Here is a 23,226-nt window from a genome sequence, read left to right on the forward strand (position 1 = left end):
AGAGATGTGGCAAAATTGCTGGTGCCAAGGCCACTGGGGACAAGTGAGCGGGGGCTCAGGGAGGCAGAGGCCACCTGCACCTGAGCCTGGTCCCCTTCCAGCCTTTGGGTGAGGGGTCCCTTTCAGCACTGCCTCCCCCAGGAGATCTTGAAGGTAGCCAGGGGCCCCTCAGGCTTCAAGGACACCCCCTCCTCTTTCTTCCTGCTCAGTGCCCTAGAATGCAGAGCCCAAACCTTGCTCCTGTCTCAACGCACCAGCTAAAGTGACACCTTCATCCTCTGTGAACCACCCTAACCATGGGCCCACTTTGCTCTCCCATCCAACCCTGGGGAGGGGCTCTCACTGTCCAGAAGATACCATGCCCAGCTCAGGTGGCACCCCGGGGTCTGGAAGGCTCCTCCTCAGTACGACAAGATGGCCCAAACCTTGTGGCATCTGCATGTCCAGTTTCTGAGGACTGAATGTGAGTGTCCCCCAGACGTGCCTCCTCCCCATGTAGACCCAGCATGTGCGGGGACCCAGTGGTCCCTTCTTTCCTTTTGTAACCCAGGTCCACCCCCGCCCCTTGAACTGACCAGGTTGGCACCTCCTTCCTCAGCCTGGGTTCAGTGGGGGTGCCTGCAACCACTTGGGGCAAACCTACCTAATGCTGATGATCATAGCTAGTGACCAGGCATGGAGGCAGGCAGTTGGGGGTCAGAGGTGTGGCCCCAGGACGAACCTGTGTGCACAGGTATGTGTGTGGCATGAGCTGCAGTCCATCCCCAACCTTCTAGGTGACCTGCATTGACCATTATGTTTTCTGCCCAATTAAAAAAAAAAAAAAAGCCCAGGCCACTGGCTTTGGAACCCAAAGGGCAAACAACACAGCTGCCCTGATGCCAGGGGTCCTACTGTTTTAGTGGCTGAGTTACTTGAGGGGGCAGCACCAGCTGCTCAGCAGGGCCTTTCTCTCGGTAGACCCCACAACGCCGGATGGATGTGGGAAGGGGCTGAATGTCATCAGGAGGGGCACCTGCTGGCAGCACCATCCCAGGTGTGCAGAGGGAGGCGCCCGTGGGCACAGGGGAGGCACTGACAGCATCAAGTGTGCAGAGACCCCTCAGGGGCTGAGGAAAGGGTCCTTTGGCCTTCCAGCAGCAGGGTCCAGAGTGACCCCTCAGGAAACCCATGGCTAGGGGAGGCCAGCTCTGCCGAGTCTCCTTCAAGGGGACAGCCTGCCGTCTGTGTCCAGAGCTTGCCCTCCTTTGTCCTGTACTGTGGCACCAGCGTCCCTACTGGCCTCAGGCCTAGGCCTTGCCTGAGACCCACCCTCCAATTCCCTGCTCCTGTGGCAGGCCCCTCTGGGGTCTGCAGAACAAAGACTTCGAGGTCCTCCAGGGGTGAGTCTCTCAGGCCTTGCCCTTCTGACCATCCTTGCCCCTCTCCCTGCCGAGAGACCTCTGCAAATGCCCGCCTTGCCCCTGCTGTCTCCCTTCCAAGATGCCTTCCTCAAGGCCCAGTTCAGGCTACCTCTTAGGTTCTCCCCAGACACCTCTCTGCGGGTCTGGGGTCTTGAGGGTCCTCATGCCTGGTTCATCTAGAGGCCAAGAGCATATTGTCCCCAGGCGGCTGGGTCATAGCCTGGCAAGAGCTGGTACCTGCCTCACTCCAAGGTGTCCAGTCTCAGGGCCCAGCTGGTAAGAATTCAACAGGGCTTGGGCCCTGGCACCGCTTGGGGAGCCAGAGAGAGCTGCGGGCTCTGCTCAGGCAGTGTGCTTGCCCGGTGCTGCTCACCCCAGGTGAGACCAGGGGGCCGATTCCCTCGTCAGGGCACAGGTGTCCGGGGAGCGGGAAGGTGTCCGGGGAGCGGGAAGGGGTCCGCTTCCCTCATCTCTCTTCCCTCTCCTCCCGCCCTTTCCTTCCTGGGGCCCAGCACGGCAGCGCAGGGGTTAACGGGGGGCGGGGCGAGGCGGCGGGCGGAGCCGGCGCGGCCTCGGGCCAGGAGCCCAGGAGCGCGGAGCGAGGTGGCCGCAGCGTCCCCGCGCGCGGCCCGGGGCCCATAGGAGCGCGGAGCCGCCGCCGCCGCCGCCGCCTTGGCCATGCGGCTCCCGGGCTGGGGACCTGGGCTCGGGCCCGCGCCGCCCCCTACGCACCGCCCTCGCTGAGCCCGTGCCCGCCCGGGCGCCGCCCGGCACCATGGTGCAGAAGTCGCGCAACGGCGGCGTGTACCCCGGCCCGAGCGGGGAGAAGAAGCTCAAGGTGGGCTTCGTGGGGCTGGACCCCGGCGCGCCCGACTCCACCCGGGACGGCGCGCTGCTCATCGCCGGCTCCGAGGCCCCCAAGCGCGGCAGCATCTTGAGCAAGCCGCGCGCGGGCGGCGCGGGCGCCGGGAAGCCCCCCAAGCGCAATGCCTTCTACCGCAAGCTGCAGAATTTCCTCTACAACGTGCTGGAGCGGCCGCGCGGCTGGGCGTTCATCTACCACGCCTACGTGTGAGTGCCCACCCGCCGGGCGGCGGGCGCGGGTCGTGCGGCACCGCCGGGCAGGTCGGCTGCTGGCGGCCCGCAGCCGCGCAGCCGCGGGCCATGAGGGCCCGCCGTCTGTCACACGGTCACACCGTGTGCCTGGGGTCCCATGGTTAAAGCGAAGGGAGGAGGTTGGAGAGCGATTTTGGAGATATCTGGCTAGAAGGAGTTCTGGGGTCAAGCTCTTAGGTCGGGGTAGGGGCGCCTGTCCCCCTCCCCCGCCCGCGGCCTGGTTGGGTTGCATCAGCCCCTCCCCCGCAGGATGGGGAGATGTGCAGCGCCCCAGCCTCCCCTCCTCAGCCCGAGAGGCCCCTCCCCACGGCCGCTGCACCGAACAAAGGCCAGCCTGGGAGGGAGGGCGGCGCTGCCTGTCCTGCCACTGGATCCGGACTCCTGGGGGGGCCCCCTCTACATGGGCTCCCCCAAGGAAGGAAGCATGGGGGAGGGGCTGGCCTACCTTTCCCCATCCCCCCAAACCTCTCACTCTCCATCTGGGGTGAACTTCTGGGTTGCTGACATGGGGGAGGGGTCCTACTTGCCGAGCCCTAAGCTAAAGGCAGTTAGTTGGCCATCCTGCCCCCCTGTGCCTGCATCCAGCCCTGGCTAGGCCTGCACCCCCCACTCTCCCCTCCACCCAGTGCAGCCCTGACCCCTCTCTGCAGCAGCCAGCTGGGGACCAGGTGTATGCTTGACACCCCTGCGCACATTCTGGGCTCTGGATCCCCTCCTTGGCAGAGCAGACCTCCAGGAGGAGGCGTGCCACCGTCCTGGGGCCCACCAGCCCTGTCCGTAGAAGGGGCTGTCAGTGTCCTCAGGCTGGGTTTTCAGGGAACTCCCGGCTCCTGGGGCAGGGCTGGTGGCCTCGGGCAGGCGTTGTGTGCACATGGGTGTTTGTGTGTGTGGCATTTGTGCAGGAGTCGCTGCATGTGCATGTGCGCCTGTGCCGTTGGCGTGCACAGCCTCTGAGCGTGCAGGCGCTCTCTCCCATCCCAGCTAGACTGGGACCGGGACTCGGCCATTTTGTATGAAAGAGGCATTTTGGGATGGGAGTGAGGGGTGGATTCTGGGAAACCGGCTCTGACCTGGTGCCCACCCTGGGGTGAGGGGGTGTGTGCCCCATGAGTGTGCCTGTGACTTGTCAGTGTGTGCTCTGGACAGACCCTGTGTGGAATGGGGGAGGAGACCCGGGAGGGAAACGCCAGGCTGCTGGCGGGGTGGGTGTGCTGGAGCGACCACAGCCCTGGGCACTGTCCCCAGCCCCAGCGCTGAGCCACCCTGGGAGTTCCGAGAGGCATGGGCTCCCCTGGCACCAAAGTGGCAGCTCCTGCCTGCCCCCGGGGAGGTGGCCCTGGCTCTTCCCAAGCAGGCATGCCCAGGTGTGCCCTGCATCCTTGAAAGAGCCCTGTGTCTCCTCATCCATGGCCCTCCTCCCGCCTTCTCCTGCCCTGCCTGGCTGGGGCTCAGGGGTCTCCTTGGTCAGGCAAGACCTGGCCCGAGGTGACCTCCAGTACATAGACAGAGCCTGCCCCCACAGCCCACCCCACCTGGCCTGTGGCATGGCTGCTGGAGGACTCGTGCTTTGGGTGTGAATGTCCCTGATGGTAGCCTTTCCTGGGTCCCGTCTGTGTGGCCTCTCCCTGCCTGGGCCTGAGTGGTCCACCTCCCTGTGCGTCCTGCGTCCTGACGGCTGCAGCACCTGGAACCGGGGACAGAGCGTGTGTGGCCGTGCATCAGGCAGCTGCCTTTGCGTGTGGGGTCTGTGCTGCCTCCTCCTTGGGTGTCCCTGAGTCGGGACAGAAGGGCCTGCTGCGTGGGGGCTCCAGTGGCAGTAAGCAGGGCACAGCTCCCCTGTCCCCAAGGCATTGTGGAGGTGAACCACGTGGGGTCTCCACTCTCCCAGGTCTGGCCCGGGGTCTCTCCCTGAACAGCAACATCTCTGTCCTGCTCTGTTGCTCATCGGCTGTGCCCCAGCTCCCCAGGCCACTGTCCCTAGGTCCAGCCCACCCAACCCAGGAGGCCTCTACTGCCCCTGTGCTGGTCCCAGAGGGTGTGGCCTCCCCTGTGCACCCACACCCTCCACTCCCACCCTGCATGGGCTGGCCCACATCTGCATCAATTGGTTGGTTTGTTGATTCCTTAATTAAGCAAGTTCAAGTCCCTCCTGAGCTGGGCCTGGGGAAGCTGGTGGGGGCAGGGACTAGAGTCCAGGGCTGGGGGCCCCTCCTAGGCCACCTTTCTCTGCCTTTCTCACCAAAGCCTGGCTTCTGGAAGGTGGAGATGTGCCGGGCTCTCTGGGTGTCCCAGTGGGTCCAGGGGCAGCAGCTGTCAGAGGTGGGGAAGAGGCGGCCGCCCAGTGGCCCCCAGGCTTGGTGGGCATCAGACCAGGCCTCCTGTCTTTGCGGGGGGCTGTCTCCGCAGCCGTGCCTCTGGGCATGGAGCCATGGCCATCACGCCCTCGCCTGTGAGCTTCTCCAGAAGCCCTTCTGGAGACGGGAGACTTCCCTGAGTCAGGGACGAAACAGCTCAGACCACCCCTCCCTGCCCTGCAGCCCCCAGAGGGTTCTTTCCTCTGCCCAGGCTGGAGACAAAGCCGTCTCTTGGGGGGGGGCAGGCCCCAGCCTGCATGAGTGCGCACCCAGACCTGGGTGGGCTTCTGGGGCACAGGCTCGCGTCCTCAGTGGTGGTGGGAGCCCTGTCTCGAGGAGCTGGACCACGTGGGGTGGGGAAGGGTGTATCTCAGGGTCCCGCCGCCCACCCTTCACACTCTGCGGCAGGTGTCCGGGCTCTGGGGTCTGTGCATCTCAGGACCAGGCGTCTTTACAGAGAATTTTCTAGGTGCGGTTTTCATGAGTTTCTCAAAGGGCGTGTGAGCCACAGAAAAGGCCCCGGACCATCCTAGGTACACGTGTCTGGGCACACAGGGCTCCTAGGTTACTCACCTGCTTCAGGAGAGCCCTCGAGGCTCCTTTGAGAGCCCGCAGGTGAGAGCTGGGAGCGGCAGTCAGTCCATCCCCGGAGGCGGGGGTGGGGGGGTCTCAAGTTAGGCGGGAGATGGACCGACACCTGCTCTGGGCCTGCCGTGTGCGGGGCCCAGGCGTCTCTTACTTTGCTGGCCCTCGCTCGCTGTGGGGAGACCGAGGCCAAGACGGTCGAGTTCCGGATTTGCCTACTGGTGCCCAGAGGGGTCTCTGCCCAGGGGCGCAGCTTGGGGTGCAGATAAATTGACGTTTCCAACATCCCAAAACTACTCTGAGTTGTCAGGATGAAACCGTGTTTGAAGTAGGCCGAATGGAAAGTGCTGGTGACAGCAGAGGGTGGGACTGACCCCCGGAGGCTGGGGCCCCCTGGACCGCTGGCCTTTGAGAGTCCCCCACCCCACCCCGGGCTGGTCCGTCAAACCCTTTCCATCCTCGCGTGTCACCCAGGGGCATCTTTGAAGGCTGACATATCGGGGGCCCATGGCTGGAGGCTGCTGGGCAGCTGTGGTCATGGCAGTGGGATGGGGACCTGGAGCCCCAGGGCCCTGCTCCAGTTCCCTGCGTGGCCTTGGACGACCCACGTGGGTCCCATAGCCCGGCTCACCTTCTGGCCCCAGCAGGCGAGCCTGGATGGGAGGCGGAGTCGGGGCCCCCGTGCTGGCTGCTCTTTCCTTGGTCTGACCGCATCTGAGGGTGAGTGTGGGCTCAGGCTAGTGGCCAGGGTCTCTGCCGACGGGTGTTCTGCTTCCGAGCAGGGGACTGGAGACTGCACGGCTGAATTCTCACCTTCTTTCAGGTCCCAGACCTCCCTACAGCCCCAGGGAGGAAGTGGCTGCTGATTGGAGAGACATACGGAAATTTCCCCAAAGGTGAAAGCAGGGGGAGGGTGTGGTTTCCGGGGAAACCTGGGCTCAGCAGGCTGTCCCGGCTGTCTGGAGACCTCGGCCTCCTTGTCGGATTTCTCCCCCACAACCGTGAGCTGTTCCTGCATCACTGTGTCTCACTACACTGTGGAGCAGATCCCACAGGCAGTCTCATGTCTTCGAGGCAACGGGGCAGGCCAGAGCCCCAGTTCTTGACGGTGTGGTGACTGGGGCAGAGACAGCCTCTGTTTTGCTGGAAATCAGTCAGATGTCAAAGCGGGTCTCCGTGGAGACTCAGAAGCAGGCCTTCCGCGCGGGCACAGCCTCTGAAGAGGCGTAAGTCCCGGAACATTTTCGAAGAGACCGAATCGCTTCCCAGAGCGCAGGCTGAGTCCAGTGGTCGGTAGAGTGTTCAAGGCGGTGTTTCCCCAGCTTGCTTCAGTCAGTAAATGATCTTCAGACCTTGTCAATTCTGCACTCCGGCCTGTCCACGGAGGCCCAGCATGCCTGTGTATCAGTGTCACTCACAGGATGCCCTGAGTCCCTGCCACCGAGAGCCACAAGGCTGGCCTCCACCCCCCAGGAGGCACACTCTGACGCCCTGGAGAGGGAACAGAGTCCAGAGGACGAGGGCTCTTGGGCATTTTATGGAAGGTGAGAAGGTGGGGGAGGCAGGGGAGACCACGGGGAAGATGAACCTCTTTATAGAATATCGCGGAGGGACACGCAGCAGGTGTGCTGGGCCACCTGAGCGTCTCCTGGAGGTCGGGCGGGAGGGGAGGGGCCAGAGGCCGGGCTGAGCCTGTTGAAGGGCCAGGCTGGTGGGTGGACTCTGGGCTGGATGCTGCACCGGGAGGACGCTGGCATCTTGTTACTGCGTGTGCCGACATCTGGTTACGACAAACAGTGGTGCCCAGGCTACCTTGCAGCTGGGACGCGGGAAGCATTCTGGAGCATGAACGTAGGCGTAAGCCAGGCGCTCCCTGGGTGGACGTTGCTGGGTGTGCGCTTCAGTGACACACGTCACCTCTTCACTCCCACGCCCCCCGCGAGGTGCGATGTGAGGGTATAACCAGTGGAAACGGTTCAGAGGGCGTGTGTGGCAGAGGATGGTGAGTGGTGGGGGCCACGGGCTCTGCCTCTGCCGGGGCTTCCGAGTTGGGGCCCGCATCTCCTCGTCTGTGACGTGGGGACAGTTCCGTGCTGGCCTCCTGTGACTCGCTCAACGCTTGGTGTGTGTGGTGTTTGGGGGGCTTCTGGCCATCGTCCCGTCTGCGTGATTGTGGCTTGGTCGGGAGAAAGGCAGACGAAGGCGGCTGGAGGCTGGTGCGTCTTGGACAACACCCTGGGCCGCCTGCCCCCACCCAGTTCTCAGTCCAGTCGGCCAGTGGCAGGACCTGGATGGAGAGGTTTGGGGCTGCTGTTAACTGGACCTCATGATTAGACACAGGGCCCCGGTCTGATGCTGTGCATTTGCCCAGGGGGCCTGGCCGTTTTCCTAAAGGAGACTGCTTGCTCCATGGCTGCCTGGGTTTGGGAGAGGCCTTCTGTGCACAGTTGACGGACTCACGGCCCCAGCATCCTGAACCTCCGAGCAGGGAGGCCGGGATGGCTTTGGCTTGAAAACCACCATTGTGGGCGGGTTGTACCAGTGGGTGCCCTAGACCTTAAAGGGGACGTCAGCTTTCCACGTGGGCTGTGTCCCCGTGAGCACCCCCTCTCTCCTAAGCTGTTGTGTGGTGACTTGGTGCATGTGGGCCCCTGCACGTGGGAGTCGCCTGCCGGTGGGGCTGCTCCTTCCCAAAGGCTGGATCTGCGCCGTGCTTTCCACGGCGGTTTGCTGACAGTTCTGGCGGCCTCCAAAAACGGGCCTCACCTGCTCCATGCAGCGTCCTCGTGGCGTGGCCATGGGCCCCCGGCCAGCAAGGCCAGGCCAGCTGGGTCAGGTCCAAGGAAGGAAAAAGAGGGGCATGTAGCCCCTGAAACCCCTTGTGGTGAGGTGGGTGCTTGCAGGAGAGGCTCGGGGCAGAGAGATGACTACTTCTTAGGCCTGTCTGTTCCTCACCTGAGCTAAGACAGTCACAGCCACGGAGTTGGAGGGAGGGGCCCGGGGCTGGTCAGCAAACAGACCGGTCAGGAATTAGAGAGGGAGGACCGGGGTCTTTGTTGCTTGAAGCTGGGACGCATCATGCTATTAATTCATCTGGGAGGAAACAGGACTGGACACTCGAGGGTCACGTGCCCTGCCTGGGCCGCTCTGGGACCTGCGTTCCTCGTGCGGCTGCAGGGCCCATGTCCCCCACCTCGACGCTGGTGAGCTTGTGTGGCTCCCTCTGCAGCCAGCCAGGGCCCTCGGGGGACAAAAGCCCCAGCATCCCCACCTGTGAAGGCCTGGGCTTGGCAAAGTGTGGGTTCTGCCACGGAGAGGGGTTCCCACGAGAACAGGCAGGATGGTGCCCAGTGGAGAACAGGGACGGTGACTTGCCTCCCGCCAGGTGTTGTGACACTGAGGTGGTGGGCCCAGGTGGGCCAGTGCAGTAACCGAACCAAGACCACACGCTGGCGAGCGAGGCCGCCAGCTCTGCAGCGTGGCTGGTGCAGCGCGGGGGCTGCGCCTTCTTCAGCAGCCCCGAGCACTGTGGGGAGACCCCTGGTCCGGGGCAGGTGACCTGTGCATGATGGGGCTCTCACTGCTCCCCAGCCACCGGCTGTCCAGAGCCTTAGCCCCACTGCCCAGCAGCTGCAGTTGGCCAAAGGGAGGGGGTGCAGGCGGGCAGGCGGAGTTTTCCGGCAGCACTTTGCAGAGGCCGTGGTGGTTGGGGGCCGCGGTGGCTCCACTTGGGGAAGCGGGGGGGAGGGCCCGGGTTCCAGGCTCTCAGTCCTGAGTCTGACTTTTGTCTCTGGGACGTGCTCAGAGCTGAGAATCCTTGGGCTCAACCAGTTACTGGCTTGAATAAAATTAGGTCTTTAATTTTTTGGATTACCCGGAATAATTTTGTAAATGTACAAAACAGCATTGGTTCCAGAAAGTCCTCCTGGAAGCGATTGGAAACACAGTGTGTCCAGAGATCCCTTACTCACTGGTGGTGGTGGCGGGTCACAGCTCCCAGGGCCCGAGGCAGCCTGGCCTGCAGGGAGTGTCCTTCAGGTTGTTCTGGTGTCTGCTGCGAGCAGCCCCCTGCCCAGGCCCCACCCTCCTCCAGGCCCTGTCTGGTCTGCCCCTTCCCTCCACAGAGCCTCAGTCTTGACCTTTTGAGTTTGCTTTTCCATTTAGGTTTGGAAAAAAATATTTGAAGTGTTTGTAGGAGGGAAAGGCGTATTTCTCCTGGGACCCCATGTTTTGAGGGGAGGAAGCTGGGTCACCAGGAGGGGATGTGGAAGTGGGAGGAGCCGAAGTGAGCACTTGGCTGATCCGTGCAGAGCCCTGAGCCAGGTGTCCAGTCAGTGGACAGGTCACCACAGGAGCCTGGCCACATCCACGGGGGGTTAGAAGCCTGTTCACCCCAGAGGTGAGGAGCCTGATGTGGGATGTAGTGGCACCACCCGGGAGGGCCCCCGGCAGGGCCCCCGGCAGGAGGGCAGGGCAGACCCAGCGCTCCCAGGAAGGGGGAGTGTTTTGGAGCTCAGCCTGTGGCAGGGGTGGGGGTGGGGGGCCGGGTCGTGTAACCAGGTGGGTGACACAGGGGAGGGCCGTGCCGGGCGCTGGCCATGGTCCTGAGCACAAGCCCCCAGCCGTCTCTCCGTGGGGGCTCAGGCCCAGGGAGTGCTGGGGCTTGGCCCACTGCTGCTGGCACGGGGCAGGGCTCTTGGGGCCGACACCCAGGCACGGCCACTCCTCCATCTCCAGACTCAGCGATTGTGCTCCCAGGACGCGTCCCTCCTCATTAGGGTTCTCCAAGATGGTCCCCTCTGGTCTGTGCGGTTTAATTAGCTGAGAGCTGAATTAATATTGTGTGCATGGAAAGCAAGTGTTTCGGCCCACGCGATGGGCAGGCAGCACTGCACAGCCTGAGCGGGGGCACGATGGCTCTTAGGAGAATGCTCGGTTGTGCTCTATTATCTTTTCTGATTTCAGAAATAATACATGTCCACTGCAGGAAACGGGGAAGACATGGAAAACCCGAGGGGGAACGTTTGTCTGTTCCGATGTGTTTCCGACTGTCTGTGCCCATCTCTCCTTCCTTACAGGAGGCAAAACTCAGACTCTGCTGTCCTCCTCTGTGTTAACCACGTGCTGTGGCATCAGATGGGCCGCCCATGGGCGAGTGTTGGCTTTGCCTCTGTCGTCAGGGCTCCCGGTGCTCCCTGGGGCAGGGGACGAGGTGGCCTGTCCCCGACCCCTCACCCTGCGCCCTCGCTGGCTTACAGCTGGGGAGCAGATGGCGGCAGTGGGTGCTGGCCTGGGGCAGGCCCCCGAGTGAGAGCATGCCTGGTGGCCACCCGGGGTCAGGACCAGGGCTGCCCTGGGAGGGGGCTTGTTAAAACGAGGTCCTGCCCATGGGTGAGCCCTGTGTCGCTGGAAGCATGTAAGTGGAGACAGAGAACACTGGGAGTGGTTTAGGGGACCAGTGAGCCAAGAGCTGGGGAGCCTGGGGGGTGGGCCAGACAGAGAAGCACTAGGAGGGTCTTCAGAAAGAGTCTGGGGGAGACTGACATGGGGGAGGTAGGTCTGTGAGGCACCCTGGGTCAGCAGAGCTGTTGCTGGGGGCCCTGAGCACCTGCGTGAGTTCCTGTGCTCACGAAGGGGATGTTAGATGCCAGGGGTGTGGCCCAAATGGACCCCCTTGTTGGGGGAAGAGCACCCCCTGAAAACTGGTGTCTGCACAGTGAATTACAAGCTCTGTAATCGCATCCTGATCGCAGAGGCCTGTCCACAGCAGTACTGCCCTCGGGGAGTCCCTCCCAATCCCGCTCCTGGGCAGGCTCCACACAGCAGGGCCGAGATCCGGCAGGGCGGGGCTGTGGGACCTGCAGGGGCAGGAGTCAGCCGTGCTGGTCTGGTTAGGCCAGCTCCGGACAGGGCAGGGCAATCGAGGGACCTAAAAGGTGCCTGTGTCAGTGGTGTGTGTGGCAGGCCAGGGAGACACACCCAAGGACGGGCCCCCAGAGTGAGCCGGGGCCAGGGGAAACTGGGGCTTATGAGGACAGAGCCCAGAGGAGACCATGGGATGGGTGCTCCCCCACCAGCTCAGGAAACCGACTGGCCAGTGGTTGCCCACTCCCCGCAGGAGGCCACCTCGTGTGTTGGTGCTGAGGCTTCACGAGGGGGAGCTGGGACTGTTCCTGGACAGACCTCCCCCCCCAGGACGGGGCCAGGCCCCCTGGCAGGGGGGGTGGGGGCGGGGCGTCTGGGGGAAGGTGGTGGCTCTTCCCACACAAATCTGTGCCGGTGCAGAGGGGGCCCAGGGCCCAGGTTGTGGGGGGGGGCACTGCCGGGCACAGGCAGGCGGGCGGGGCTTGGCTGCTGCTTCAGACCTCAGCGGCCTGGCCTGTTCTCTTTCCTGTACCTGAGGTGAAGTGCACGGGACACACAGGGAACCATTTTCAAGTGGCCAGTTCGGTGGTATTCAGTTCCCAGTGAGGTGTCTTTTTCTCACCCCATAAAGTGCCCCAGCCCCTGTAGGCCCCCGTCTCCCCACCTCCGGCCCCTGTAGGCCCCCGTCTCCCCACCTCCGGCCCCTGTAGGCCCCCGTCTCCCCCACCTCCGGCCCCTGTAGGCCCCCGTCTCCCCCACCTCCGGCCCCTGTAGGCCCCTGTCTCCCCACCTCCGGCCCCTGGAGCCAGATTCTGTGTTCTTGGCCTTTCATGTGAGCAGGTCGTATGCCCCGTGGCCCGGCGTGTCTGTGTCCTCTCACTGAGCATCGCGTTTCCAAGGTCTATCCAGGTTGTGGCGGGTGTCGGTGCTTCACTCCCCTCAGGCTGAGCTGCACTCCGCCGTGGACGGGCCCCCAAGTCCACCACTCATCTACCGATGACCGAGCCCCTCAGCCTCGGTCTGCGGTGCCCAGACTGGACGTGGGAGTTCAGGTTCCTGTGCTGACACACGCAAGCGTTTCTTGTGGAACTGCAGCCTTGTTTTTAATGAGCTGCATTTCCCACCTCATGGGCTCAGATGTGGCCAGGCCCCCCCCGGGGCCGGCTGTGCCCTCCTGGTCTCGGGACCTCCAGGCTGGCCTTTGGAAGCCTCTGCGTTCATTGGGACACAGGTCTCCTGTCCATGGCCACTTCTTGGCTCCTTACTCCTGAACTGTCCAGTGGGTATACGCCTTCGAGCTGAGGGCACTGCTGTGTGTGGGCTCTGGCCGTGCACTTGAGGGCCTGTGGACAGAGTGGGCGAGGAGGGTGCTGGCACTAGGAGGGCTGAGGCCCCAGGAGAGAAACTGAAGAGAGTTGGGGGCTGGGCAGCCTCTCAGAGAAGGTGACGTTGAAGGTAAATCCTGGACAGGAGGAGGAGGCAGCCTTGTGACAGACGTGCTGGCAGAAGAACATTCCAGGTGGTGGAGGAGAAGGTGCAAAGGGCCTGGGGCAGGGAAGCTGGCTTGGTGAGGCCCAGAAATAGGCAGGAGGGGAGCAGGCACTCTTCCTGTGGTCTTAGTGTTGGTGGGGGCCACAGGTGGCAGGAATGGGGGTTGGACAGCTGTGACAGTCGGGGTACACTGGATGGGACAGCTGAGGTGAGCCCTTGGGAGGGAGGACCTCTGACTGGGGGCTGTGAGCCTGGTAGGGGGTACTGTTGTCTCTGAGAAGGTTGGGGTGGGAGGCAGAGGGAGAGCCCAGGGTATGGGTGTGGTGGGGTCAGGTCCCCCATGCTGCCCGGTATGTGTGTGAGTGGGCTCTGGTGTGGGATGGGGAGGGTGCGCAGGTGAGCCTTTGATTCTACAGTCTGCGTGTGGACAGGTGACCAGTGGACAGCAAATCACCCGGGTAGAGCAATGTCTCCCGGACGGAGTGGGAGGCGCCTGGGGAAGTGGCTTTACTGTGCGCTGAGCCAGCAGATCCGCCGCCAGGGCCCTGAGTCCCCCCACCCAGGCCCGGCCCCGGTGGCAGCTCCCCCCACCCCCTGTGACTTCCCGAGCACCTGGAGCTTCATCGAGGATGCCCGGTCTTTCTGGGGGGTCTGGGTTCTGCAGTGAGCAAGGTGGGGCTGGGGGTCCCTGTGAACCTAGAGCTTCTGGTGGGTGAATGGTTAGGGACTGGTGCTTAGGGAGGTTAGGACCCCAGACCACCAGAGCCCCCAGTCCTGGACAGTACTCATGGCTGAGGCTTTGGGGGACACTGGCTGTTCGGAGGTCACTGGCCAGTGGGGGTCATCAAGGGGCCCCCTGAGTGTGCCTTCCTGCCCTGGGTGTGGGGAGAGAGGGGGGCTGGGTGGGGGAACTGGTGTGGAAAGGCCACAGACGTGATGTGCCCTCGGGTCCAGCTGGCAAAGGGGCTGGAGCAGGATGGGGGTGGGGTGGGGCAATGGAGGTGAGGCCCGTCGGTGGAGGCCTGCGGGTCTGAGGCATTTATTGAGCACTTGCTGTGTACGAGGGTCCCTCAGGCTCTGGGGGTTCTCCGATGAGCAGGCTCAGAAAGGGACGGGCTGCAGTGGGCTGGGGGTGGGCTGACCATGGGCTCTGGGAGAGGGGTCTGTGCATGGTGGTCTCAGGCATGTGGCCTCCTGCTCCCTCTGACCCTGGCAGGATCTCAGTGTGATTCTTCACGTCTGGTTTGCACCTGGAGCAGCCGTCAGCAGTCCAGGCTTCCCGTCGCTCCCAGAGATTGGAAGTGGCAGTGGGTCCTGGGGGCAGAGCAGTTTATTAGGGGGTGAAATTAGATTCCAGGCTGCAGCGCCAGCCGCAGAATGGACGATGCAGCGGGAGGTTCCCTGGGGAGCCGGGTGTGGGCCTGGACCTGAGGGGACCGGGTTGGCCTCGCACTGGCTGCTTCTCCCTCCCATCTCCCTCAGGTTCCTGGGCTGTGTGGCCCCCAGGGAGACGCAGCCTTGTTGGAATGGGCGTCATTGTGGGGAGACCCCTCCCCTGGAAGGGGTGCTCAGGCTCGACCCCGTGGGGTCACGGTGAGCTGCTTTACAGCCTTATTTTTCTCATCTGTGAAATGGACGAGCATCTCCCTGTCTGCAGGGTTGTCATGATTCTAGCCTGCGGGTGGTGCTGTGTGTCGGGGACCTCTCCCCACCCTCCTGTCCCAGCTTTGCCGGCCGGGGGCCGGGTGAGCGAGTGGTGCTGGTGACATGCCCTGCTTTCCTCTCAACCCTGCCAGTTGCTTGTGAAAGGTTTGTTTCCTTAAATACGTAAAGGGAGATTAATGACCCCTGCCCTCTCCCAAGCTGGCCTTTGGAGGGAGTGGGGGGTCTGGGCTGAGGCACCGACCTCCAGCGCTCTGTCCCCGCCTGGGCTGCATCGCCATCCGTCCCCGGCGCCCCCCCGCCCCCATGGTGAAGTGGGCATCAGATGTGGGAACAAGGTGGCAGAGGCTTTGTCAGGTTTTTCTAGAAAAGAAATACTGCCTGCAGTCCGATGTGGGGGGGCAGGAGGGGGAGATCCAGAAGCAGAGGGTTGGTCTCTTGAGGCAGGGGCTGCCCTTCCCGAGAGTTTAGGGGCAGGCAGGATTCGGATTCACAGTGCACCCCAGGAACTGCGGGTGTGGCAGTGGCTGCCTGCCGCAAGGTGTGGGGTGTTGTCAGGCCTTGACTGGGGTCTCCTCTGGCTGGCGTCCGTCCAGCCTCCACCACCCTCCGTCCCTCCCGTCACCTCCTGCCTCCCTGGGCCCCTCCCCACCTGTCTCCCCAAACATCAGAATCCCTGCACTCAGGACCCTGCCGGGCCTCCACCTGTTTTAAGAGAGGGGTCCACCTCCCCCAGAGTGCAGGTGGCAGAAGCCCCTCCTGAAGCCTGGCTGAGGTCTGTCCTGCTGTGGGTGAAGACAGTCTGTTTGCTGTGGATCCTGCAGTGCTGGGGCTTGTGAACTGGGCGCTCTGGCTGGAGCACACCTGGGACGAGGCTGTTCTGGCCGAAGTTCGCTCTCCAGGTGGCTGCCTTCCCTGCTGCTCAGGTGAGCATGGTCTGAGGTCCTTCTCCTCCCAGCTCCGCTGCCTGAGCCATCTCGGCCCCTGGAATCTGGGGCTGGGAACCAGCTGCTTGAATTGCTTGTTTCCTTGGCAACCGCAGCCAGGGAAGCATCTTGATGTTGAATTCATTTTCATAATTAGCCTCGGTTGTAGGAGAACCACCGTGTCCTGCCTCCCCGCCTTTCTTTCCTGAAACAGCCTGGACAGTTCCTGGGTTGGAGGGCCTGGGAACCCTTCCCCTAGGGCCCCGAGGCCTCGGTCTGGGTGTTGGGGGGACGCTCAGGTGGTGCTGGGCTTGAGGCCAGAGGCAGAGCCCCTACTTTGCAGCTGAGGGGTGGGACCCCCAGCCTGCGGGCGGGTGGAGCGCCTCAGCTAGCTGTCCTGGGGAGGGAGCAGACCAGGCTACCAGCCCCCCCATCGTCTGGGGCCTGTGGGTCAGCATGCAGCACCCCCCGGTGGTGTCAGTGGTGTCCCCTGTGCATCTGCCCAGCTCCTCTCCCAAGGGGGTTCTGGTCCATCTCTCCTGAGCCTGCCAGCAGCCAGGACCCAGAATGACCAGTCGCCTTTGGGCAGGGAGGCCCCTGCCTGGCTCAGACTCCCCAGTGTCTCCTGGAAGCGGCGGAGCCAGGACCCCGACATAACTCCAGCGGGTGACCTCTTGATGGGCTGCGGAGCTGTGGGTGGTCACCCTTACTGTCCCATGGGAGGGCGATGCTGGGGTCTGAGCCAGTGGGGCTGGGCCCCAGTGAAGTGTCCCCATGACTGAGGACGCTGATCTCAGGGTCTGTGAGGCTAGAGGCAGAGCCCCTACCGGCCTCTCGTAGCCTCAGCTGCCCCGTCTCTAAATGGGTGCGAGCACCAGAGGTCTCGGGTCCAGGAGGTGGCTGGGCGCTGGTCACTGTGGTGCCTGCGACAGGAGGAGGTCTGGAAAGGTTTTCCCGTCGTTCAGCTGCCTGGAAGAGTGGCTGAGGGGTGGCGAGAAGCCACCACGCTCTGGAGCTGTTCCTCTCTTGACCTGCAGGGGCCCAGAGGCGTGGGTGGGGATGCGGGTGCCCGTGGGACTGTCTCCGCTTTGGGACCTGACAGGGTGACAGGGATGCACGCAGCTGCCTGGCTGTCTCCTCCTCTTGTCCGAGTGGGCGGGCGGCCTCTTCCCGAGTGTCTGACCTGCTGCCCCCACTGCACACCACCAGGACGTGCCATCTGTGGCCATCTGTCCCCAAACAGCAGAAACAAATCTTGGAGTGTCGCCGGCACTTTTGGGTGGGGGCCGTCTCCCAGGCCTGCTTCTCGGGAGCCAGCCCTCCTCCCCCGGGCCACGGGACCTTCCGGCTGCAGCTGTGGGTGTGTCTCCTGAATTGCTGGCCTGGTGCCCGGCATCCTGGCCACTGCCTGCTGGGAAGGGCTGCGCTTCCGTACAGCGTGGCTGGGTCATTCTGGAATGTTCCGAGATGCTGGTCAGAGCTGCCCTCGGGAAGCAGGGCTGAGAGAGGATCTGGTCACCTCGGGACCTGGGCCTTTTCTGTTTGACTTTAGGGAAGTGGTTTTATACCACACGAGGCGCTGGCCTTCATGGGCACAGCCCTGGACTCTGAGTCTCCCCGACAGGGTCCTGGACACACTGTCCACCTCCACGCCCAGCCACCCGCCTTGCTCTTTACTCTGCCAGGAGCTCCCGTCCCTTCTCCCCGATGCCCACCAGCCCTTCACCCTGCAGTGCTGTGTGCACCTCTGCAGGGAAGCCTGCTGGGTTATGCGTCCCCCCGGGCTCCTGCATCACAGTGCTGAGCTGAGCCGGGTCCAGCTGCCCCCCTGAGTGGGCAATCCTGTCAGTCTCTCCCACCGCCCAGGCCTCCGGAGTCCTGACCCACAACCCGGGGTCTCCTCCAACCCTGGCAGGCCCCCTCTGGGCACGTGGGCTCCTTCCCACCAAGAGCTGGGAGAAGATACCCCCAGGCAGAGAATTACGCGCATGAGGCACACGAGATATCTGGACGTTTTTTCCCAGGACTCAGCTAATAGGATAAATTGGCTAATGAGCAAAGGAAATTAATTGCGACTTTGAAATGTGACCGTTTCCCTGCGTGCATCTGTCTGCTCCAGTGGCCCTTGTTATCCTCTACCAGCGCCTCTGCCTGGGAGCTGGGGGCGCGCTGGGAGGCGGGAGGCACCAGGTTGGCCCCGTGGGGGCGGCTCTCTCTGGGCCTGCTCGCCAGGCCTCTTCAGGGCATGTGGGCGGGGCTGCTGGAGGAGCCTGGACCCTCCCAGGCTCAGAGTTCTCGGTGTCGAGCCCCCGCTCGGTGGTGCCGGCAGGATGCCCATCTGGACAGGGCGGGGCTGGCCCGAGCCCTTGTCGCTGTGGCTGCCCCGGGGTTGGCCTGTGCCGTGTGGCTCTGAAGGGTCTCATCCCCCGTCTCCACCAGGGAGGCTGGTGGTCTTGCCTCCTCGGGCCAGTGGAGCTGGGGTGATGAGGGTGTCCTGGGCGGTGAAGATGTGGGAGGGGCGTGGTGTGCGGGCCCCTGTCCAGTGTTCCACACCACGTGCTCTGTGCCTCTCAGGAGCCCTGGACCCCGTTCTCAGCCCTCAGGGGCTCTGTTCCCTGGGACCCTAGCCTCACCTTGTCCACTTTGGTGGGACATGCTGGACGGGGCCTCGGAGTCCACTCCTGCTGCCCAGCGGCTCTCAGTTCCGTCAGTCAGGAACTGCGGACACAGTCTGGGCGTTTGGGATGGGTGTGTGTGAAGCTGGTGTTAACTGCTCCTGAGCCTGGGGAGGAGCCGGTTGTGGGCGAGGAGAGGGATGGGCCTGTATGGGTGCCTTCTGCGGGGGCGGGCTGTGGGGTCTGCGCCTTTCTTGTTTCCAGGGCAGCCCGGCGGGCGGTGCTCCCCGTTTGCTCTGAGAGCTCTGTGGACTCTCCCGAAGCACGTGTCTTCAGGGCTGCAGCCAGAGAGACGAGGGACAGAGGGGAGCGTGGTGGGCTCCCCGGCGGGCAGCCGAGGCCCAGGTGGCCGCTGTGGGCCCGGGCAGCTGCCTGGTGTCCCCCTCTGCTCTGCCCGGGGCTCTCCCGGCTCTGGGCCCGGCCTGGCTGACCCCCCGCCCCCCCGCCCCCCCAGATTCCTGCTGGTCTTCTCCTGCCTCGTGCTGTCCGTGTTCTCCACCATCAAGGAGTACGAGAAGAGCTCGGAGGGCGCGCTTTACATCCTGGTGGGTCCCCGGGGGGGGCGTAGCCTGTCCCCCTCCCCTGCTGCTCTCATCCCCAGACCGTCCTCCCTGCAGCCGGGGGCCCTGCTCTTCCGGCTCCAGCCTGGTGGCCCTCGGTCCCCCGCTCCCGTCCTGACATCGGTGCTGGCGCAGGTCAGCAGCCCCCCCGCCCCTCCCCCCAGCCCCCGCAGCACCTGGTCCTGCTCCAGCCTGGTCCTGGCCCCTCCCTGTGTCGTCACAGCGCCTGACGGCACCCCCCCCCACCGCCGTCCGTACCGCCTTTCCCACCTCCCGTTCTCCACCTCAGGGGGCGGGGTGTTCCCTAGCAGGTGTGGGTTTGGGCTGGGAGCTGCTATGCTCATAGCAGCCCCATGACGGGTAGGGGCAGGCGCCATGGCAACCACAGGGTAACCTTGGTGTTGCTCTTGGCGATGGAGGGGCCGGCCCGCAGGGAGGCCGAGCCTGCTTCCAGGGGCACCTCTGGGGGCCCCCCCCACCGCCCTGCCCTTTGTTCTGGGCTACCGCAGGCTTGGGGGCCCCACCACTCGGCAGTTACCTGAAACCCTCCGTCAGCTCTGCCCTCTGTGCCCCACCTGCACACCAGCCACACAGGACAGGGGCCCCCGCACGCGCACTGGCGGTGTCTCAGCTTTGGCTTCCCCTGCAGGAAATCGTGACCATCGTGGTGTTTGGTGTGGAGTACTTTGTGCGGATCTGGGCTGCGGGCTGTTGCTGCCGGTACCGTGGCTGGAGGGGGCGGCTCAAGTTTGCCCGGAAGCCCTTCTGTGTGATCGGTGAGGCCCGGTGGGGGTGGGGGGGCTGGGCTGGACCCCGGCTTTGGGAAGGACCTGGGTGTCGTGTTGGCTCTAGGGGCGAGGGGCAGGTGGGACCCCGTGACCGACTTCTCGTGGAAGCCTGCTCTCTGGGCGTCGAGCCCGTGGTTAGCGTGGCCGAAGTGCAGGGAGCCAAGGTGCCGGGCAGCTGTGCCCAGGCCGGCACTTCATGTGCGCCCCTCTGTCCGCCTTCCCGGAGCCGGGCTCACCCCGCGCTCGCCGTCTCCCGTAGACATCATGGTGCTCGTGGCCTCCATCGCGGTGCTGGCCGCCGGCTCCCAGGGCAACGTCTTCGCCACGTCCGCGCTCCGGAGCCTGCGGTTCCTGCAGATCCTGAGGATGATCCGCATGGACCGGCGCGGCGGCACCTGGAAGCTCCTGGGCTCCGTGGTCTACGCCCACAGCAAGGTGAGAGCCAGTGCTGCGCCGAGGGCGGCAGGCCCTGCCGGGCGGGGCGGGAGGTTCTGTTTCCTCCAGGCGTCTTCCCCTGACTCCACCACGGTCTCCCCAGCTTCTCTGCCAGGCCCGGTCCACTTGGCCCCATGGGAGCTGGCTCGCCGTGTGCTTGGCTGGGTGTGCTTGATCGGCACTCCCAGTTACCTGCCCGTTTAGGCTGCAGCCTGCGGTGGCCGCTGGCTGGGGACCCACGAGGTGGCTGCAGGCCCATGTCCCGTCCAGATTCCGCCTCCGTGTTCCAAGGAGCCCTGTCTGCCATGCCAGGCTGTGCCGAGGCCACCTGCTCCTGGGTGGGCTCACTGGCCCAGCAACCCCCTCCCCACTGTCCTACTTGTCTGAGCCCTGAGGCTAGGGCTTGGTGGGCAGAGCAGAGAGGGTGTTAGTCCCCACAGGTACTGAGGTGTCTCCCCCAGGCTCGGGGAAATTGGGGTAGGGTCCCCACAATCCCGAGGTTCTCCAGCCTGACTGCCTGGAGGCCACCTGACCACACACCTAAAGCCGGGTGGATGTGGCGCTGGGCCATCCTTCCCCGCCGCCCTCCCAGGTGTGAGATGCGCAGAGGCTGGACAACCCAGGGCCAGGACTGGAAACCAGCCGCCCTTCTTGTCCGCCCTGGCCCTGGGGTGCTGGGGGCTCTGTGGCTGGCACTCTGGAAGGGCGTCCACCCCCTGAAGCCCTGGCGTCGCGGAGCCCAGCAGGCCTCCAGGCAGGCGGGGCCTCAGTGCTCCAGGGGCAGACAGGGCTGGACGCTGGCCCAGAGGCTGTGACGTGGCCGTCTCTTCCAGGAGCTGGTCACCGCCTGGTACATCGGCTTCCTCTGCCTCATCCTGGCCTCATTTCTGGTGTACTTGGCGGAGAAGGGGGAGAACGACCACTTCGACACCTATGCAGATGCGCTCTGGTGGGGCCTGGTGAGTGGGGCTGCGCTGCAGTGAGGATGCGCTCGCTGGGCACGGCCCCTCGGGGGTCCTTCCGCCACTGTCTGCCCCTTCCCCCCGGGTGTGCCCTCGACTCCCTGGGCTGGACAGGAGGTGCAGTGACTCTCCCTGGCCAACCTGGCTGGAGACGTCTCTCGGGGGCCACCTGCTGGCCACTCCTGACCAAGAGGCCCGGTGGCGGTGCTCGTCCAGGCTGGGTGGGGATGCGCTGGCCCATGTGGGGCGGAGGGAGGCCTGGCCCCCGGGGATCCCGTGCGCAGCCTGGCCAGTTACCTTCCTGCCTTACTGACACCTGTGTGACCTTTGTGCTGGAGGGGAGGAGGGGCGGCCTTGCCCGTCATGTGAAGGGACAGGAGAGCTTGAAAAAGGGGAACTGGACCCCCTGGCTCCCTGAGCTCAACCTCCCGGCTGCCCCTGCCCAGCGTGGTAGGGCCGCCCCCGGACTTCTGGTCCACGCTCATGGCCACCCCGTCCGGGGACCAGTGCTAGTGGCCTTTTGTGAGAAAAGCCTTCTTGGGCCCCTCCTGCTCCTAGTGGGGACCCCGTGTTTTCAGAGAGTGCCCTCTGGAGACCGAGCTGGGCCCCACAGGCCACAACCCCAGTGGCTGAATGGATGTCAGCCTGGCTCCTTCTCAGCCGTTTCCAGGGACGCCTCCATGTGGGGGGTCCCGAGTACCCCTCCTTTGTGGCACTTCCTGGGCTTGCTGGACACTCCGCCTGGGGGGCACCAGGCCCGTGAAGGGTCCCATAGGTCTAGGAGGGCAGAGCCCATCATCTCTGGGACCCCAGACCCAGCTCAGAAAATGATGACCTTGTGACGCTAGGCAGGTGCTGTAAACCCAGTTGCTGGGAAGAGAGATGCCAGCCTCCACCCAGCGTTTAAGCAGAATGCAGTTTACTTGTGGTCATTTTAATTGCCACAAGGCTCGAATCCGTGTCCTTCTATCTCACCACGTGGGCAGCAGGGTGGTCAGGGGCCTGGGCACAGGGCAGGTGAGGGGAGTTGAGGCTGGGGCCCACAGCCCACAGCTCCCTGCAGGTCCAGGCTCTGACTGGACAGTCTGCCCTCACTGGTGACACGGCCTGCCCTTCCTGAGGGCCTTCCCATATTTAAGAATTGAATCCAAAATTTTAATATGCCGAATAGTGCCTGAGTGTTACGTGGAACCCCCGCTGGTGCCCCTCTCCCCAGCCCGGCCCCTCCTGCACGCTCCCCAGTCACACCTACACCGTGGCCCCCACTGTGAACGTCACACTTGGAAGATTTCATTTTGTTCTGTGACAGGATGAGGTCAGCCCCCTTCCCATCCTTGTCATTCTTGGGAAGCCTCCTGCCTGAGGCCCCCTTTCTTCTGCTCTGCAGGCCTGTGGTCCTTGGAGGGGCTCCCTGGTGTTGGGGGAGTCCCCCCACTGCCTCCCTCTCAAGCCCGCCTCCTGCGTGTGGGCCATGAACGCTGGCCCCCGGGTGCTGGCCCCTGGACGCCGAGTCTCCCGGTCCCTCCATCGCCCTAGGGCAGCCCGCACTGCCCGCCACACCTCAGGGAGAGGTCCTTTTCCTCCCCCAGCCCTCTCCCACTCCTCTTCTGGCCTCAGCTTTCAAGCCGCCTTCTGAAGGCCCCCACACAACCCTCTCTGTGTCCCTGGAGGGGCCCTCTGGGCACTGTCCCCTCTCAGGCCCTGCTCTCTGTGAGCCTCCTGGCCACCCGCCTGGCCTGAGCTCAGCTGGAGCTGCTGCTCTGTCCACAGTGAACCTGCCCTGCCAGCCTGGGTGACACGCAGGAGCAGAGCCTTTGAGTGACCCCCGCCCGGCATGGAGGGAGGGGGAGCGTTGGGATGAGGCTGCTGAGGGGTGAGGGCAGTTGGGGGGGTTGTCCAGCTGCCCAGGGGGGCGGGCGAGCCCTTTGTGTAGACCCTGGGGTGGAGGAGGAGGCGCGTCCGGCTCAGCTCCCTGGCCTCCCTGTGGCCACTGCCCGGCTTGGCAGTGACAGGCCCCGCTGTCCGCAGATCACCCTGACGACCATCGGCTACGGGGACAAGTACCCCCAGACCTGGAACGGGAGGCTCCTGGCAGCGACCTTCACCCTCATCGGTGTCTCCTTCTTTGCTCTTCCTGCTGTAAGTCCTGCCCCTCCTGCCTCTGCTGGGGATGAGTCTCGGGCTCCAGGGACCACAGTGACGTGAGGCGGGCACATGGCTCCCAGCAGGCCCCCAGCCCCCGAGCAGCTGCAGGTGGTACCTCCATGGGGACAGAGCTCCCACAAGGCTCCATCGGGGGCTCTGAGTCTCTCCCAGCTGTGCCTTCTGACCCACACCTGCCAGCTCCCCCCAGCCCAGTGGGCTGGGCCAGGAGGGGCCCTATTACCAGGAGCAGTGCTGCGGG

General features: G+C 64.3%; 1 protein-coding gene across 11 annotated transcripts in view; it reads left to right on the top strand.

The window, feature by feature from the left end:
* The first annotated feature begins 2,061 nt into the window (after positions 1-2,061).
* The window catches only part of KCNQ2 (potassium voltage-gated channel subfamily Q member 2), a 51,893-nt gene continuing 30,728 nt past the window's right edge, over positions 2,062-23,226 (top strand). For 4 of the 11 annotated variants that reach the window (XM_064496889.1, XM_064496890.1, XM_064496893.1 and 1 more), the window contains exons 1-6: positions 2,063-2,474; positions 18,532-18,622; positions 19,287-19,413; positions 19,685-19,860; positions 20,694-20,819; positions 22,851-22,961. In XM_064496889.1, the coding sequence (XP_064352959.1) occupies positions 2,179-2,474; positions 18,532-18,622; positions 19,287-19,413; positions 19,685-19,860; positions 20,694-20,819; positions 22,851-22,961 (927 nt within the window). In that variant the 5' untranslated portion in view covers positions 2,063-2,178. Of the gene's footprint in view, positions 2,475-18,531; positions 18,623-19,286; positions 19,414-19,684; positions 19,861-20,693; positions 20,820-22,850; positions 22,962-23,226 lie in introns of all 11 variants that reach the window. The other 7 variants (XM_064496895.1, XM_064496898.1, XM_064496896.1 and 4 more) reach the window with 3 other exon arrangements.

Source organism: Camelus dromedarius, chromosome 18 (assembly GCF_036321535.1).
Source record: "Camelus dromedarius isolate mCamDro1 chromosome 18, mCamDro1.pat, whole genome shotgun sequence".
Lineage (NCBI taxonomy): Eukaryota > Metazoa > Chordata > Mammalia > Artiodactyla > Camelidae > Camelus > Camelus dromedarius.